Here is an 18,392-nt window from a genome sequence, read left to right as displayed (position 1 = left end):
TTTGAATCAGACCATCTGTGTTGAACTCTAGGTCCTTATCCTTTGGGATGGGCAGATCATTTTACAAGAGTGTAAGCTCTATGAGGAGGGGACATTTGTTTGGGGTATTGTATAAAATACCCCAGTGTCTAGAACAGTATCTCTACATCTGAAAAATGAACAACAGAATGGAAGAAACAAATTTCACTGTGATTAATGTCCTCATTTATAACTTAAAGATAATAACTATGCTTTATACAACTACTGTACAGATCGGAATGAAAGCCCTTTTGCAAAGTATAAAGATTTGTGCTAATGTTATCTTTTACTTAGTCATTTTAATTTCTGATTTAGTACATTTTATTCTGTAACTGAAGAAAACAGCATGAATTCTTCAGTGATATTTCACTATGGAACAAAATATACACTACTTGGTCTAGCAGACCAGGGACACAGGTTTCTGGCTACTGTCTGGCCTTATCACCAGCCTCTTTTTACATGTCCTGTTATAATAACAAAATGGAACTGATCCAATATACCACAGCCTTTCTGTGTACAGGAAAACCCAAACAGCAATGGGCATGCTCCCTACTGTCCAGATCTTGGCTTATACAAGGACCCACGACTCAGAGAAATGGCTGAACCCAGGGCTGAGACAGGAAATTCACAAGATGAACTTAGAATATCTATGTTTTGCTAAAAATGAAGAAAGATGGAGATAAGACAGAAGACACAGAAGCTGTGGTCAAGAGTCTTCTAACAGCCACATATGCAACAATCTTCAGATTAAAATCAATGATAAAAGTAAGGGTCTATAACTCATGAAAACAGGAAACCTTGAGTTTCTTATTGAAATAACAAATTTGATGAGAAATGTTAATATTTAAATAGTTGCAAAGTAACTCGCAAACAAATACTTGTAATTACAAAGGGAAAAATGCAAAGTCACAAAAGACTTTAAGACTTGAAAACTGGGTGAGTGATGTGAACATCAACAGTGTTCTGTAGCCCTTCCTCTGAACTTAAACATTTCCACCAGGGGAGAAGGGAGGTCACAGGACTCAGGAAGTAAATGAAAACTAAAGGTCACAGGAACCCCCAAAAGCTGCAAGCTTCACAAGGCCTCACCCCGAGGTTATGAGGGCATCAACAGTTTCTAGGGTCTGACATTGATGGTGTCCTGGAAGCTGTTAGGAGCTCTAGGGCATGCAGCTTTCCTAAGTGTCACTTACACAGGGGGAAGCTTCTTGGTGGTGTTTAAAACTGGTCTTGCTATATGCCTTAGCAGGCCTTGAACTTTGAGCAATCCTCCCGTCCTGGCCTCCCAAGTGTGGAAATTATAGGCATGTGCTACCACACAGAGTAAGATTGAGATTAAAAGCAATGTATGTTAATTCCTGTTTTTTTTATTCATATATAGAAAATATTCTAGTTTTTAGAAAACACTGTTATTTAAGGCTTCAGGACACTAGTTTATAGCTCACTCTCAAATGTGCCAGAAAAAAAATGTTATTTGTGTTGTACTTGCAACTGTTATGTAAGTCTGATGCTCTTTTAAAATCACCATTAAAATAAACGAGAAAGTTAGGGTGCAATTTTACTAGATCTTTTGTTTGTTTGTTTTGTTTTTCAAATTTGATTATTTCATTACTACAACCATCCTGGGTATATCACTTCATTTAAGACTGGTGCCATCAATTCAAATGGGTGTAAGTTCATTTTAATTTGAAAGTGGACCCTCCTGGTCTTTTACTTACCAGGGAACTAATGTAAGAAACAAAGAATGAAACATGTAAGAGGAAAAAGACAAAAAACATGACCAAGCCTTTAGTGATTCCACATCTGTAATATCAACACAATGTCAGGAGGTAAGAATAAATCAGGCATCACAAATATCATGGCAACAATTGACAACCATGAATAAAATAGGTGCCTGCTGTTAAGTTCACAGAATTAGGAGGGTAAGAGACACTCACAATTCACTGTGGCAACTGTTATGGCAGAGGTGGGCAATGCCCTTTGGGCAGGAAGCACCGAACTCCATCACTTCTATTTCTTCTTTTTGTGGTTTTTCAAACAGGGTTTCTCTGTGTTAGAGCTCTCACTGTCCTGGAACTCACTTTGTAGACCACGCTGGCCTCGAACTCACAGAGATCAGCCTGTCTCTGCCTCTGGAGTGCTGGAATTAAAGGTGTGCGCCACTACTGCCTGGCTTACTTCTACTTCTTATTACCATGTGCTGAAGGCAGTGCTTACCCACAGAACAGGCCTACCCACACATGCTGCTTTCTAGCTTCTCACCCACCAAGATCAGTAGACCTGACAGCCCTACAATAACAAACTCAAAGGACTAGGAAGAGCGAGAAGAACCACTTGGACTGTCAGGCCGAAGTCTTAGGTACCAGCATACAGTATCTGAGACCCTTGTATTGGAGCATTGGATACTGGGCAGCAATAAAAAGTTGATATTTAGTTTCTCATTCTATTTGTCCTAATTTGCTTTGTATTATGTGATAAACACTAAGATCAAAAACCAACTTGGGGGAGAAAAGGGTTTAATTCATCTTACAACTAACTCCCATTCACAGACCATACCTGAGGGACACAGGGCAGGAACTCAAAGTAAGAACTAAAGCACAGATTAGGGCAGTTACAGCACATGCCTTTAATCCATCACTAGAGAGGAAGATGCAGGTGGATTGATGAGTTTGAGGCAAGCCTGGTTTACAGAGTGAGTTCCAGCCAGGGCTATACAAAGAAACCCTTTCTCAAAAAAACAAAACAAAACAAAAAAAAACCAAAAAACAAAAACAATCCCCCCCCCAAAAAAAAACAAAATAAGAAAACAAACAAACAACAAAAAAAACCAAACAAAAAAGAACTGAAGCAGAGACCATGAAGTAATGCTACTTCCTGACTTACTCAGCTATAAGCCAACCCCAAATCATGTGCATAGGTGTGGCACTGCCACCAGTGGGCTGGACCCTCCCATATCAATCATTAATGAAGAAATTAGCCCATAGGATTTCCTACAGGCCAGACTTTGACCAGGGAATCCCAAAAAATAAAAGGCAAGTAGAAGAATTAGGAAACCAAATTCCCACATCAAACTCTGTTTTCAGTGTATCTCTGGTTTCATATAATTGTTACAGATGGACATTAAAATCATTTGTATCCCACTACAGTCAGAAACCTACAAAGCTAGATTCACAGAGGAAAAACTAAAAATTCAGCTGGTCTCTGAATAGCACTTGTTTAGCATTTTGCCAAAGACTCTCACACTCATATTCAGTGCCAAATGTCTGACAAAAAAAACCCTATTTTCATTTAGTCTTTCTAAATCCACATGGTTACTCTTCAGTGGCTATATTCTAAGTAAAAGTAAACTTCTTAAAAAAACAAAAAGAGAAAAACAAAAACAAAACAAAAAACAGGCTAGAGAAATGGCTCGGGGGTTAAGAGCACTGACTGCTCTTTCAGAGGTCCTGAGTTCAATTCCCAGCAACCACGTGGTGGCTCACAACCATCTGTAATGAGATCTGGTGCCTTCTTCTGGTGTACAGGAATACTATATACATGGTAAATATATAAATCTTAAAAAAAAAAAAAACACTACTACTTTAAAAACAAAGCTTATGAGCTCTCATAATTTTGGAATGAAGCAAGGGTTAATTCTATCAGAATCTAATAAAACAAAGCAATATATATATATATATATATATATATATATATATATATATATATATATATATATATATCCATTCCCCAATCAGGGTAGAAAAAAATTGTGTGTGTGTGTGTGTGTGTGTGTGTGTATGTGTGTGTAATTCCAGCACTTGGAAGATAGAGGCAGAGGGTTGAAGGTAATGTTCCACTACACAGTGAGTACAGAGGCAGCCTAGACCACCAAGAGCCTATCTCCAAAAGGAAAGCATAGATTCTGCTGGCTGTTATGGCAAGTTTGTAACCCCACTACCAAGCCAGCTAAGGCACAAGATCTCAGTTAGAAAGCATCCCTGGGCTCATGTACCTGCTACAGCACCGGATCTATGTGGTGGGGGAAATCAAACTCAAGCCCTATGCATTTCAGACAAGCACACAACCCATTACACTACACCCCTAACCCTTAGGGAAAAAAAATGAAGTTTTTAATTTTAAATGAAAAGAAAATAAGTAGGATGAAAAATGATCAACTTAACAAGACATTTAAACCTATTCTGCATAAGCCATCTTTACTTCCACTTAAAAACTAAATGAGCCATAATTCTCATTTATTTAATTTAGAACTACATTATTTGTTCGTCTCTAACCTGAAGGAATGCCCGAGCTTCTTTATACCTGCACTCGATAAATCTGGAGTGTGGTATTTCTTCTAGAAAGCGTCCTGGGTCTTTTGGAATAAGCACATCTAGTCCATCCACAGTAACTTGCTGTAACTCTGGCCTGAAAAGGAAAGTTAAGATTAACTATCAGGATTTAATCCAGAACACAGGCAGCCTTTTAAAATAGTGGACATTAGCCAAGGAGCTAAACATCAAGTGAATTTTCTTCAAACACTTCAGGCATCAATCAACAACTTTTTTAGGACCTTGGAAATCTGACATCCAATAGCAGCACAGAATTTCAGTATTAAGTATTTTCACTAATGCAGCTTAATTTGGGAGTGAGGAGGGAATGGTATGGATTGAACCTAGGGCCTTCTGCATGCAACCACTGAGCTACACCACCCCTCTTTTTTTTTAAGACAAGTTCTCCCTAAGTTGACAGAGCTAGCACTGATTTACAATCCTCCTGCTTCAGACTCCCAAGAGTGGGGATTACAGGCCTGTGCCACTAGGCTTGACTTGGTGCATCTAAAATAGTTTTACAGCTACTTTGGCATTTTAAGCAGAAATGAAAGTTGAACAACATCATTTTCAGTTACCAATTTAGTTTTAGAGAGGTAAGTAGTTCTTACATCTAAGAAATACTGAGTTAAATTATAGTAGCTTGGGAGCCTCACTGACTGGAAAGATACCTGAAACACACCTTCTATGAATATTTCTTTAGAACTTCCTATTCATCTAGTTAAAACTTTATCTACTGTCACAATTACACTTATAAGTTATTTATTAGTTGGCAATATTGAACTTAATTAAATTAACTAAACTTTGATATAAACTTTTAATACCCTAAAGAACTCAATGACTCCCCCCCTAAAAAATGTTTGAAACACAAAGTAAGAAAAAGTGCATAAACGTGAATAGTCGCTAAGATTTCGACAAAAATAAAGGGAGAAACACAGACAACAAACTGTTTCTTACAACCTACTAATCGCTTTTGGTCACTTATATTCCTGACTTCCCCAGTTCTGAACACCCTTTCAGCTGTTTCTCAAATTCGTGATGTTAATCACTAATAAGAAAACAAAAATAACCTTGTCCTTACAGTTCTAAAGCTAACAAAAAGCAGTGTTTCTCTGAAAGTGGTCGCAAAAGATATTGATATGAAAATTCTTATAAGAATGATAGACTTTAAGGCAAAGGACAAACATTCACTGCTATATTCATATCAAGTTCCAGACTTTCAGACAGATTATAACATCATTATTAAGGACTTCCGAGGAGAAAGAGAAGTCCGACTCTGGGTCAGAAAGCTAACATTCACAGTCCAGTTTCCCGAGTCTCCTCAAGTACCTGTTTCATGTCAGCAGTGTTTATTAGTGAGGTAGTTAAGGACAGACTTCTACACAGAGTATTATTTTTATTCCCATGATCTGTCTTAGTTTTCTGAGGCCGGGTCTCATGATTACAGCCAGGCTGGCCTGCAACTTGTTCCTTGGCCCAGCCTCACCTGCAGCTTGCAACTCTCCTGCTTCAGCTTCCCGAGTGCTAGGTTTACAGGTGTGAGTCACCACCTCAGGACACAGGGAAATTAAAATCACACACACACACACACACACACACACACACACACACACACACACACACACACACACACATGCGCACGCACCCTCACTCAAGTGCATGTAAACATAAAGGCACAAAATAATGCGTTACAAGCATTTGTGTCTTCATCTTCATCACAGACACTGAATCTTGTCAGCTCCCCTGGAGGTCTCTGTACCCGACTCAGTAACTCCCTGTCTATCCTTCCCCTTCTAGGGATACATTCTATCTTCTTTGGGGGTAACCTTTCCTTACTATCCTTAGTATCTTTTTTCTATTTTAAATATATGCATTAGGGATACATTCTATCTTCTTTGGGGGTAACCTTTCCTTACTATTCTTAGTACCTTTTTTCTATTTTAAATATATGCATGAACACAGTATAGCATATGCTATTATTCTTTTCTGCCTTGGGACCCTCAGCATTGTAGGACCCATCCATGCTGTTGCAGAATTACAGCAGATTTCGCTGACGTATAATACCTCAATGTAGGAGAATACAGATTATATATAACTATAAACACATAATATCACTGATTTATTATTGTTTATTGTCATAGACTGACATACCTATCAAAAGCTCCAGGATAACGACCAAACTGCAACTTTCGAAAAGGAACAAACTTTCTGTCCATGTGTCCTTGGAGCCGCAGGTGACCATGCCAGAGGTAGTTGCCACTCCTCTCATGAAAGAACACCAAGTGGATGGCGTGAGTGGCCAGCTTACAGACATAGTGCAGAGGGATTTCAGTTCCAGAAAGTGAGTCGATTCCATCTAGCCGAGGATCTTTGCTTTCAGTCTTTAAGCACTGGAATCCCACATTCTCAGCTGTCTGAAACCAGCCATCCTAGAATAAGGAAAAGATCAAGACTGAATATTTAAAACCAAATACTAGCAACAAAACTAAAGCAATCGCTACACCATTAAGGAAGCCATATTTTTGTCTTGATTTGCTTTTTGCCAGAACATTGTAAAAAGGACAGTAGTAAACAGAAGGTAGTGGGAAAAGAAGGAAGTAGCAAAACAAAGGTATGGGGAATGGAGAATAGGTCTAAGGACTCTGAAAATTAACACAAATTTCTCCCGATGGAGAAGAATGCTCATTTAGTGTCCTCCCATTAGTTTCTATGAAGTAGATGTTAGTAGGAAGAGCAGAAAGCAAACTTACAATTCTTCTCTCCTAACACCTGAAAAATGGTATAACAGAACCCCTACCACAGTGCAAACCCTACCACAGTGCAAACATCAGCAAACAGACTGCAATAATGTAAGACAATGGACCTTTTGAAAATCATTATAACCGAAATCTCATTTATCAAGATTATCCTACATGTCGAATTTAGATGACTAAATATTCCTATGAATATCTGCTGGCCCAGTGGATATGTCTACATTACAAGTCAGCATCTATGGTTCGGGGAACATTGTAGACGAGGGGTTCAAAGGACAGTGAAAGACGTAATACCAGAAAACCTACTGGGAAAGGCTCTCCTCGAAATGGCTGATGCAATTCTGTTTCAATTAAAAAAATTAAAAGAAAAATAAAAAGAGTCTCTGCTGGGTACAGTGGCCCATGAACTGCAGTCCTTGCTGAAAGACTGTAAATTTGAGGTCAGCCTCAGCGTTAGTGAACTCCTGATTCTTAAAAAATCTTGTATTTCACTAGGAATTTATCATCTCTAAAGAATTTTTACTTGTATTCTTATACTTCCATTTGAATATTATACTTACCCTAAAAGAAGTAGCATAAGTATAATAGGTAAGGAAACATACTTCAAGTCAACTTTCAAAACACAGCTAATAATACACAAAGCCACTTAATGTGTACAAAGTGCAAGCACACTGATATCTCCTTTGCTACCCACGAAACTATGTGAGGCCAGTAAGGAAGGTTCAACTTACATCTAACCTATAGTCCTGGAACATAAAGCTTTCAGAAAGTGTGTCTCACTGGCCACAGAATTCAGAAAGATATTGAGGACCAAACCTAGACTGTGAGGCCTGGTGACAAGCAAGCTCACCTGCTAAGCCATCTCACCAGTCCCGAGCGGACCTTTTCTTCTTCCACGGGCTCTGGTCATGTTAGTCTCGCCAACTGTTTATTCCTTCCTTCCAAAGTAGCAAGACTATTGCACTCAAGAGACACGTTGGAAATGTGGAGGAATATTTCTTACCATAACAATAAACCAGTATTTAGAGGCCGAGGCCAGAACACTGGTGTGTGAGTGACTGTCCTGAGCCAAGCAATGACCACCTTGGGAAGTCCAGCTGTGCCCTCTCGCAAAAGGTCATCCCATTTGGGCTGGTTGACTGCTCACACCCCTTGTGGAGGGCTACAGAGGGTCTCAAAACCTGTACCTGGATATCCAGCAGCTCCCCAACATCTACTGTAGGCAACTCTGCCTTCAGTGCACCAGGTGATGCCACCAGGGAGAGCTAGAGAACAGAGGCCAGGGAAAACTAGGAGAAAGAGGCTCCCCCGTATGTGGTGACAGAGAAGATCATTTAGGTAAAGTCTTTCCAAGTGAGGCCAGTTGTGGGGCAGCACCCACACCCTGTGAGTAACCTCTCATCTTTAAGTCAGCTCAAGAAACTCACTGGATTCCCAGGGAGAACTTCTGTGGATCATGCCTCAGTTTGTCACTGGGAACTGGTGAGAAGATGTAGCCACTGTTTATGTCTCTCTCTGAGAAGTAATTTTAGCTACATCTGGGTGTTTTATAACCTAAAATACAAAAATCTGCACTGTTTTATACAGTGAAAACCCTGTTTACAATGACCTCAACCCTTACCTCCCAAGATGAAATAACTGTACTAATGAAGACATAATTTTACATTATATTATTATTGGGAAAGGGTTTTGTTATGTAGCCCAGGCTGACTTGACATTTTCCTACTACAGTCTCCCGAGTGCCTAATTTATTTTCTCTTGCTGGCTACTTTGAGAAATCACGTTATTAACAACAATGTCATGTACAACAATGGTCTATATTTACAGCAATCACACTCTGCAAACACACTGACATAGACATAAGAATCACTTAATAAGCTTCCAATGTAGCCATTTCAGAACTTTTACACATTGAAACATCATTACTTCATTTGATCTGTAGGTTATAAGTGTGACAGTATGTTGATATGGGGGAGTACTTAATGTAAAGGTTATAATTTCTACAAACATCATTTGAGGAAATACTGATATAAAATAGTCTTTGTAAAAATGGTTTATAAGCACTCTATGCTTTCTTTATAAGGAAGTCCAACATTTCAAATAAATGAGCTACCTACACTGACATTTATGAATCTCCCCAGTGAAGAAACTTGTACACTTATCCACCAGTAGTCAGTGAAGCCTAATCATCCTATTTTATTTTATTTTTTTTCAGTCTCTTATTCTTTTGTTTTGTTTAACACTGGGTCTATTCGAGACAGGTTTTACTCTGTAGCCCTGGCGGACCTGAAACTAACTGTATAGACTAGGCTGGCCTAGAACTCATAGAGATCTGTCATCTATGCCTCCTGAGTACTGGGATTAATTAAAGAAATGTACCACCACCACCCAGCTCAGTTTCCTGTTCTTAAACATGAATGAAGATCAGCATATGTTGCTGAAAACCTGTATCATAAAAACACACAAGCCAAATAAAATAAACATACCATAAAAAGGATACAAAGATTCAGGGAGTAAACTTTCTAGCAAAAAATATGTCAAAACTTCATGATCTTTAGTGACAAAGGCAAAATTGTTCCCATGAATAAAAGAATACAAGGAGGAATTCCTTATGAAAAGGAAAAAATTTGACAAAAATATTTAACCAATAGCATTTTTTAAAAATAGAATGGTTGAACAAAAGAGAAGCAAAAAATCATAGAACAAAAATAAAAAAAAATAAAATGATCCTTTTAAATTAGAACAAAGGACTAGAAAAAAGACAAAACACAAACTGAAAACCCACAAATCAACAAAGGAACAAACAGATAAAGAGTAGGAAAACTGCCGGGCAGTGGTGGCGCACGCCTTTAATCCCAGCACTCGGGAGGCAGAGGCAGGCGGATCTCTGTGAGTTCGAGGCCAGCCTGGTCTCCAAAGCGAGTTCCAGGAAAGGCGCAAAGCTACACAGAGAAACCCTGTCTCGAAAAACCAAAAAAAAAAAAAAAAAAAAAAAAAAAAGAGTAGGAAAACTGTGTGTATTAAATCCAACCAAACTTTATATTTCAATGTCAGAGTTCACAGATGCATTATTTACAAGTATATGGGGGGGGGGAGGAATGGAGAATTATGATAAAAGAAGTATGACCAGAGCAAACTAGTGAGCTCTCATGTGAATGTTTACTCATAAGGAGGTAGACTGACTACTCATGTAAGTATAACATGGGTGATGATAGAAGGACACATGTGCCCATATGAGAATGTGAGCTAAACTCTCTGAATTCCTCATCTCAATGAGATACTAGTAACAGAACGTAAGCATTTATGAATGAGATGATAAAGTAAAGAAATTCAAGTCGCTGGATCTAGGACTCAGAGGAAGTGGTAAGAGGAGAGGCAGACACCATCCTTGTTTACTGAGCTTTGCATTAATCTGACCTTTAAACTTAATACTAGCATTGCCAGTCAGCAGGGAAAACTCCTGGGGACAGGCTCCCCCACCAAAAACCCCTATCGGACCCTGAAATCTACAAGATTCATTCCCTACTCAAATACCCATCCCCCCACACCAGTAGCTTCCTGAGATGCAGAATCTGCCAGCTCTCACTGGATGAAGAGTAGCTCCCTGAGATACAGAACCTGCCAGCTCTAATTAGAGAAAAAGCTAATATTGGACCCAGAGGGGCCCCCCAAGACACAGAGACAGCAAGCATAGATTGGATCAATAGCAGCTCACTCAGATAAAGGAACCTCTTGCACCTATTGGAGGAAGAGATGGGTAGATGCCATTGCAAAAATACATACAACAACATAAAGAGCAATATGGCTTCACCCGAACCTACCCTTCTACAACAGCAAGACCTGAATATCACAATGTAAAAAAAGCAGAAGAAAGCGACCTTAAAAATATCTTCATGAAGATGCTAGAGGCCTTTAAAGAGGAAATAAAAAAAATTCGCTTAAAGAAATTGAGGACAAGGAAAACAAAAAATTGGAAGAAATCAATAAATCCCTTAAAGAAAGCAAGGAAAACCATGAAAAAGCAATTAAACATGTGAAGGAAACAGTTCAAGACTTGAAAAGTGAAATGGAAACAATGAAAAGACACAAACAGAGGGCATGCTGGAAATAGAAAATCTGAGTAAATGAACAGGAAACAGAGATGTAAGCATGACCAACAGAATACAAGAGATGGAAGAGAGAATCTCTGGTGTACAGGATACAATAGAGGAAACAGATTCATCAGTCAAAGAAAACACCAACGCCAAAAAAGTCATGACACAAAATGTACAGGAAATCTGGGACATCATGAAAAGGCCAAACCTAAGAATAATAGGGATAGAGGAAGGAGAAGAATACCAACTCAAAGGTAGAGAAAATATATTCAACAAAATCATACAACTTATCCCAACTTAAAGAAGGAAATACTTATGAAGATGCAAGAAGCTTATAGAACACCAAATAGACTAAACCTCCCAAAAATTCCCCTCACCATATAATAATTAAACCACTAAACATAAAGAATAAAGAAAGAATATTAAGACCAGCAAAGGAAAAAGGCCAAGTGACTTATAAAGGAAGATCCATCAAATAACACCCGACTTCTCAATGGAGACTTTGAAAGTCAGAAGGTCAGGTGTAATGCAGACACTAAGAGACCACGGGTGCCAGCCCAGATTGCTATACCCAGAAAAACTTTCAATCACCACAGACAGAGTGCACAAGATATTCCAAGAGAAAACCAGATTTAAACAATACCTATCCATAAATCCAGCCCTACAAAAAGCACTAGAAGGAAAATTCCAACCTAAGGAAGTTAGATATGAAAACACAGGCAACAGATAACCCCATAGCAGTAAATCCCAAAGAAGGGAAATATTCACACACTACCACCAAAAGATAACAGAAATTAACAATCACTGGTTATTAATATCCCTTAATATCAATGGATTCAATTTGCCTATAAAAAGACAAAGGCTAACAGAATAGATAGAAAATCAGGATCCATCCTTCTGATTCATACAAGAAACACACCTCCATCTTCAAAGACAGACACTATCTCAGAGTAAAAGGCTGGGAGAAGACTTTCCAATCAAATGGGCTTAAGAAGCAAGCTGGTGTAGCTATCTTAATATCTAACAAAATAGACTTTAAAACAAAATCAATCAAAAGAGATTGGGAAGGACATTACATACTCATCCACCAAGATGAAGTTTCAATTCTCAACATTTATGCTCCAAATACAAGGGCACCCACATATGTAAAAGAAACACTACTAAAGCTTAAATCACACATCAAACCCCACACTAATAATGGGAGACTTCAACACCCCACTCTCACCACTGGACAGATCTGCCAGACTGAAACTTAACAGAGAAATAAGGGACCACACAGCAGTTATGACTCAAATGGACTTAATAGATATCTACAGAACATTCCACCCTAACAAAAAATAATATACCTTTTTCTCAGCACCCCATGGAACGGTCTCTAAAATTGACCACATACTTGGTCACAAAGCAAATCTCAACAGATAACAAAAAATTGGAATAACCTCCTGCATTCTATTGGACCACCATGGCTTAAAGTTAGATTTCAACAACAACAAAAATTACAGAAAGCCTGCAATCTCATGGAAATTGAATAATGTTCAACTAAATCACCAATGAGTCAAGGAAGAAATAAAGAAAGAAATGAAAGACTTCCTAGAATTCAATGAAAATGAATTTACTACATACCCAAACTTATGGGACACTATAAAAGCAGTGCTAAGAGGAAAATTCATAGCACTAAATGTACACATAAAGAAGTTGGAGAAATCTCACACTAGTGACTTAACAGCACACCTGAAAGCTCTAGAACAAAAAGAAGCAAACTAACCCAGGAGGAACACATGCTAGGAAATAATCAAATTGAGAGCTGAAATCAATAAAATAGAAACAAAAAGAACAATACAAAGAATCAGTGAAACAAAGAGTTGGTTCTTTGAGAAAACCAACAAGATAGAAAAGCCCTTATCCAAACTAACCAAAAGGCAGGAAGAGAGCATCCAAATTAACAAAACCAGAAATGAAAAGGGAGACATAACAAGAGACAATGAGGAAATCCAGAGAATCATCAGGTCATACTTCAAAAACCTGTACTCCACAAAATTGGAAAATCTAAAAGAAGTGGACAATTTTCTGGATAGGTACCACATAACAAAGCTAAATCAAGACCACACAAACAATTTAAATAGACCAATAACCCCCAAGGAAATAGAAATAGGCATTAAAAGTCTCCTAACCAAAAAAAGTCCAAGACCAGATGGTTTCAACACAGAATTCTACCAGATTTTCAAGAAGAACTAATACCAATACTCTTCAAATTGTTCCACACAACAGAAACAGAAGGAATGCTACCAAACTCCTTTTATGAGGCAATAGTTACTCTAATTCCCAAACCACACAAAGAGGCAACAAAGAAAGAGAATTACAGACCAACCTCCCTCATGAACATTGATGCAAAAATACTCAATATAATACTGGCAAACTGACTCCAAGAACACATCAAAACAATTATCCACCATAATCAAATAGGCTTCATCCCAGGGATGCAAGGATGGTTCAACATACGAAAAATCTGCTAATGTAATATACCATATAAAAGAAACTCAAAGAAAAAAAAAACACATGATCATTTCATTAGATGCTGAAAAGGCCTTTGACAAAATCCAACACCCCTTCATGATAAAGGTCTTAGAGAGATCAGGAACACAGGGAATATACCTAAACATAATAAAGACAATTTACAGCAAGCCAACAGCCAACATCAAATTAAATAGAGAGAAACTCAAAGCGATTCTACTAAAATCAGGAACAAGACAAGACTGTTCACTGTCTTCATATCTATTCAATATAGTACTTGAAGTTCTAGCTAGAGCAATAAGACAACAAAAGGAGATCAAGGAGATACAAACTGGAAAGGGAAAAGTCAAACATTTACTATTTGCAGATGATATGATAGTATACACAGGTGACCCCAAAAATTCTACCAGGAAACTCATACAGCTGATAAATACCTTCAGTAATGTGGAGGGATACAAGATTCACTCAAAAACATCAGTAGCTCTCCTATATACAAATGATAAATGGGCCAAGAAAGAAATCAGAGAAATATCACCCTTTACAACAGCCACAAATAATATAAAATACCTTGGGGTAACTCTAACTAAGTGAGTGAAAGACCCATTTGACAAGAACTTAAAGTCTCTGAAGAAAGAAATTGAAGAAGATATCAGAAAATGGAATGATCTCCCATGCTCATGGATAGGTAGGATTAACATAGTAAAAATGGCAATCTTACCAAAAGCAATCTACAGATTCAATGCAATCCCCATTAAATATCTGAACACAACTCTTCACAGACCTTGAAAGAACAACACTCAACTTAATATAGAAAAACAAAAAATCCAGGATGGTTATAAAAATTCTGTACAATAAAGTCACCTCTGGAGGCATCACCATCCCTGACCCAAGCTCTACTATAGAGCTAGAGTAATAAAAACAGCTTGGTATTGGCACAAAAAACAACATGTGGACCAATGGAATCGAACTGAAGATCCTGACATTAACTCACATGCCTATGAACACCTTATTTTTGACAAAGAAGTCAAAACTATACAATGGAAAAAAGAAAGCATCTTCAACAAATGGTGCTGGCATAACTGGACATCAACATGTAGTAGCTTGTAAGAAGATCCATATCTATCGCCATGCATAAAACTCAAGTAAAAGTGGATCAAAAACATCAATATAAAACCAGTTACACTGAACCTGAAGGAAGAGAAAGTAGGAAGTAGTCATTCACAGGAGACCACTTCCTAAATATAACACCAGTAGCTCAGACACTGAATAAAATGGACCTCCTGAAACTGAGAGGCTTCTTCTGTAAGGCAAGGACACAGTAAATAAGACAAAATGACAGCCTACAGATTGGGAAAACCTTCACCAACTCCACATCTGATAGAGAGCTGATCTCCAAAATACAGAAAGAACTTAAGAAACTAGACAAAATAACAATCCAATTTAAAAATGGGCCACAGAGCTAAACAGAGAATGTTCAAAGGAAGAATCTCAAATGGCTGAAAGACATTTAAGCAATTGCTCAAAATCCTTAGTCATCAGGGAAATGCAAATCAAAACAATTCTGAGATACCATCTTACACTTGTCAGAATGGCTAAGATCAAAAATACTGAAGACAGCTTAAGTTAGAGAGGATGTTGAGCAAGGGGACCACTATTCCATAGGTGGAGTGTAAACTTCTACAGCCACTTTGGAAATCAGTATGGCTGTTTCTCAAAAAATTGGCATTCAATCTTCCTCAAGACCCAGCTTACCACTCTTGGGCATATACCCAAGGAATGCTCAAGAATACCAGAAGGACATTTGCTCAACTATGTTCATAGCAGCATTATTTGTACTAGCTAGAACTTGGAAACAACTTGATGCCCTTCAACTGAAGAATGGATAAAGAAAATGTGGTACATATACACAATGGAGTATTACTCAGCAGAGAAAAATAATGACATCATGTAATTTGCAGGCAAATGGATGGAACTAGAAAATATCATCCTGAATGAGGTAACCCAGACTCAGAAAGATAATAATTGTATCTACTCACTCATAAGTGGATACTAGATGTAATGTAAAGGATAACCAGACTACAACCTACAACTCCAGAGAAGCTAGCTAACAAGGAAGACCCAAAGAGGGACACATGGATCACCCTGGGAAGGGGAAATAGATGAGATCTCCATGAGTAAACTGGAGATGAGGATAGTGGGTAGGGGATGAGAACGTAAGGGGTTGGGATGGTCAACATGGAACAGGGATATAGTTGGAAAGCAATGAAAGGGATACCATGATAGAGGGAGAGACATCATGGGGATAGAGAGAACTTCCTAGGGAAGTTCCCAGAAATCCCCAAGGATGACCCCAGCTTGGACTACTAGAAATAGTGGAGAGGGTGCCTGAAATGAACTGGCCTACCCCAGTGACCAGATCGGTGAATATCCTAATTGTCATCACAGAGCTTTACTATAGTGACTGATGGAAGCAGATGCAAAGATCCACAGCCAAACACCAGACAGCTCCAGGAGTCCAGTTAAAGAAAGAGAAGAGGGATTTTATGAGCAAGTGCATCAAGATCATGATGAGGAAACCTGCAGAGACAACCAAAGTGGGAACTCATGAAAGTTGGATCAATGGCTGTGGAGCCTGCATGGGACTGGGCTAGGCCTTTTGTATGGTGAGACAGTTGTGTAGACTGATCTGCTTGGAAGGCCCCCTGGCGGTAGGATCAGAATCCATCCCTGGTGCATGAGGGGGCTTTTTGGAGCCCACTACCTATGATGGGACACCTCATGCAGCCTTGAGGCAGGGGAGGGGCTTGTACTTGCCTCTACTGGATGTGCCTCCCCATGGGAGGCCTTGCCTTCTTGTGGGGAGGAGTGAGGGGTGGGTTGGGAGGGAGAGGTTAGGTAGGGGTGGGAGAAGGGAAGAGGGGGAATCTTTGATGGGTGTATAAAATAAATGGAAAATTTCCTTAATAAATAAATAAATACATAAATAAAAATTAAGTTTAAAATATCATATTCTCACTTCTTCATAGGTTGAAACTTTTCAGATATATAAAATGAGAAAAAAAGCAAGCAACAAAGATGATGGAATTACATACACTTCACCTGTATTTCCCCTGCATCACTGCCTAGATAGAACCATGGGACAAGATGCTCTGGACAAGATGCTGTACACAATGAGCTTGAAGCAGTTGAGGAACCTGTACCATATACTGCCACCTACCAGCATCAACATGATTAATCAGTTCTCCTCTAGAACTTCTGCATCTCTCATGATAGCTGACTAGTACTAGAGATGGTCATTTAATCTGATGCATGCCATCTTTATCTCATTCCCACCAGACTCCATCACTTAAATGGTCCATATCCCTACACTGCTGCACTGGGGATCAGGTTTACAACACATAGACCTTGTCGAACATCTGAACTATATGAAAATCATGACATATTCTAAATAAAGTGAGAAAAATTTTGGCACGTTTGGAACTCTCCTTGCCTTATTCCAGTCTGCCTCTCATCTTAAAACCATAAAGCAAGATTGAAATATAAATTCAAGGGGCTGGAGAGATGGCTCAGCAGTTAAGAAATTTAGGTCCATGTTTGTGGACTAAAAAATGCCCCATATGAGTAGCAAACTAACACTGTGAACATACAAAATGGAAGAACGGTGCTATAGACAAAATCCTATGTGGAGGTATACCTTATGCAACACATAGTGGAAATTCAGCACAAGACTCCTTCTGGCTCATCTACACTATCGGAGATGATGAACACTCATGTTAACCTCTTCAAGATCATAATTATAGCCAAGACAGTGATATGGGAACAACAATTTACTAGAAGCTTCTGAGAAAAATTTTCCTTGATAAGATGGATGTCTGTTCTTTCCTCTCATTCTCTCACCATGAGCATGGATGTGATGTTCCTATGCACTAAAGAGAGCTATGCTGGAATGATGATGGGAATGGACCAAGAACTTCATTCAGCCCTGGTATCAGTGGGAAGGAAAACTAACATCAATAGCCACCATTATTACACCCATTTACTAGAAAAGAATAAATGTCTTATTTGCTCTAGGCTTTGTATCCAGTTATTTATAGCTGAAAATATTCTCAATAAAACTTACACAAAGAACCTTAGATGTTTTGCATTTAAAACAATATAGCCATCTCCTTTATCTAAAGCAGCAGACTCACCTCATTCTTCCACAGGTGATACTGCAGTGCAAATGCCGTAAAGTCTCTTGGAACACAGAAAAACCTGCAGTCTGAAGTGGAGCTTTGAGAAGTATTTTTCACTTGTTCCAAGTTTTTATTAATCAAGTCCAGAATCCAAGGGTCAATAAGGAACACTGGCACATTTTGGCTGGACGTCAGCATAACAAATTTCTGAACTGCACGCTGTTTGAAAAGAAAAGGATCTTGTTGAAACCACCAAGTCAATAGAATTGTTTTCCTAGTACTGGGAACTGAATCTAGGACCTCACACATGCAACGTAAGTGCTCTGTCATGAGCTCTATCCCCAGTCCCTTCTGTAGTTTTCATTTTGAGAGAAGACCCATTAGGTCACCCAGGCAGGGCTTGACCTTGCATTCCTCCTGCCTAAAATTCCCTAGCAGATGAGATTTAAAGGCCTGGGCCACTAGGCCTAGCTCATCACAACTTTGTTAAATTTTTGTTCAATTAATTGTCTAAGAACTTACAGAGTATCTACC

General features: G+C 38.7%; 1 protein-coding gene across 4 annotated transcripts in view; it reads right to left on the bottom strand.

Annotated features, from left to right (window-relative positions):
- The window catches only part of LOC102904924 (ribitol-5-phosphate transferase FKTN), a 61,517-nt gene that overhangs the window by 19,943 nt on the left and 23,182 nt on the right, over nt 1-18,392 (bottom strand). For all 4 annotated transcript variants that reach the window (XM_076564222.1, XM_015988637.3, XM_076564221.1 and 1 more), the window contains exons 5-7: nt 17,874-18,077; nt 6,477-6,754; nt 4,290-4,422 (exon numbers count right to left, since the gene is read on the bottom strand). In XM_076564222.1, the coding sequence (XP_076420337.1) occupies nt 4,290-4,422; nt 6,477-6,754; nt 17,874-18,077 (615 nt within the window). The remainder of the gene's footprint in view (nt 1-4,289; nt 4,423-6,476; nt 6,755-17,873; nt 18,078-18,392) is intronic.

This window comes from Peromyscus maniculatus, chromosome 2 (genome assembly GCF_049852395.1).
Source record: "Peromyscus maniculatus bairdii isolate BWxNUB_F1_BW_parent chromosome 2, HU_Pman_BW_mat_3.1, whole genome shotgun sequence".
Lineage (NCBI taxonomy): Eukaryota > Metazoa > Chordata > Mammalia > Rodentia > Cricetidae > Peromyscus > Peromyscus maniculatus.
The sequence above is the reverse complement of the archived record's forward strand: the minus strand, read 5'-3'. Positions and strand labels throughout refer to the sequence as shown.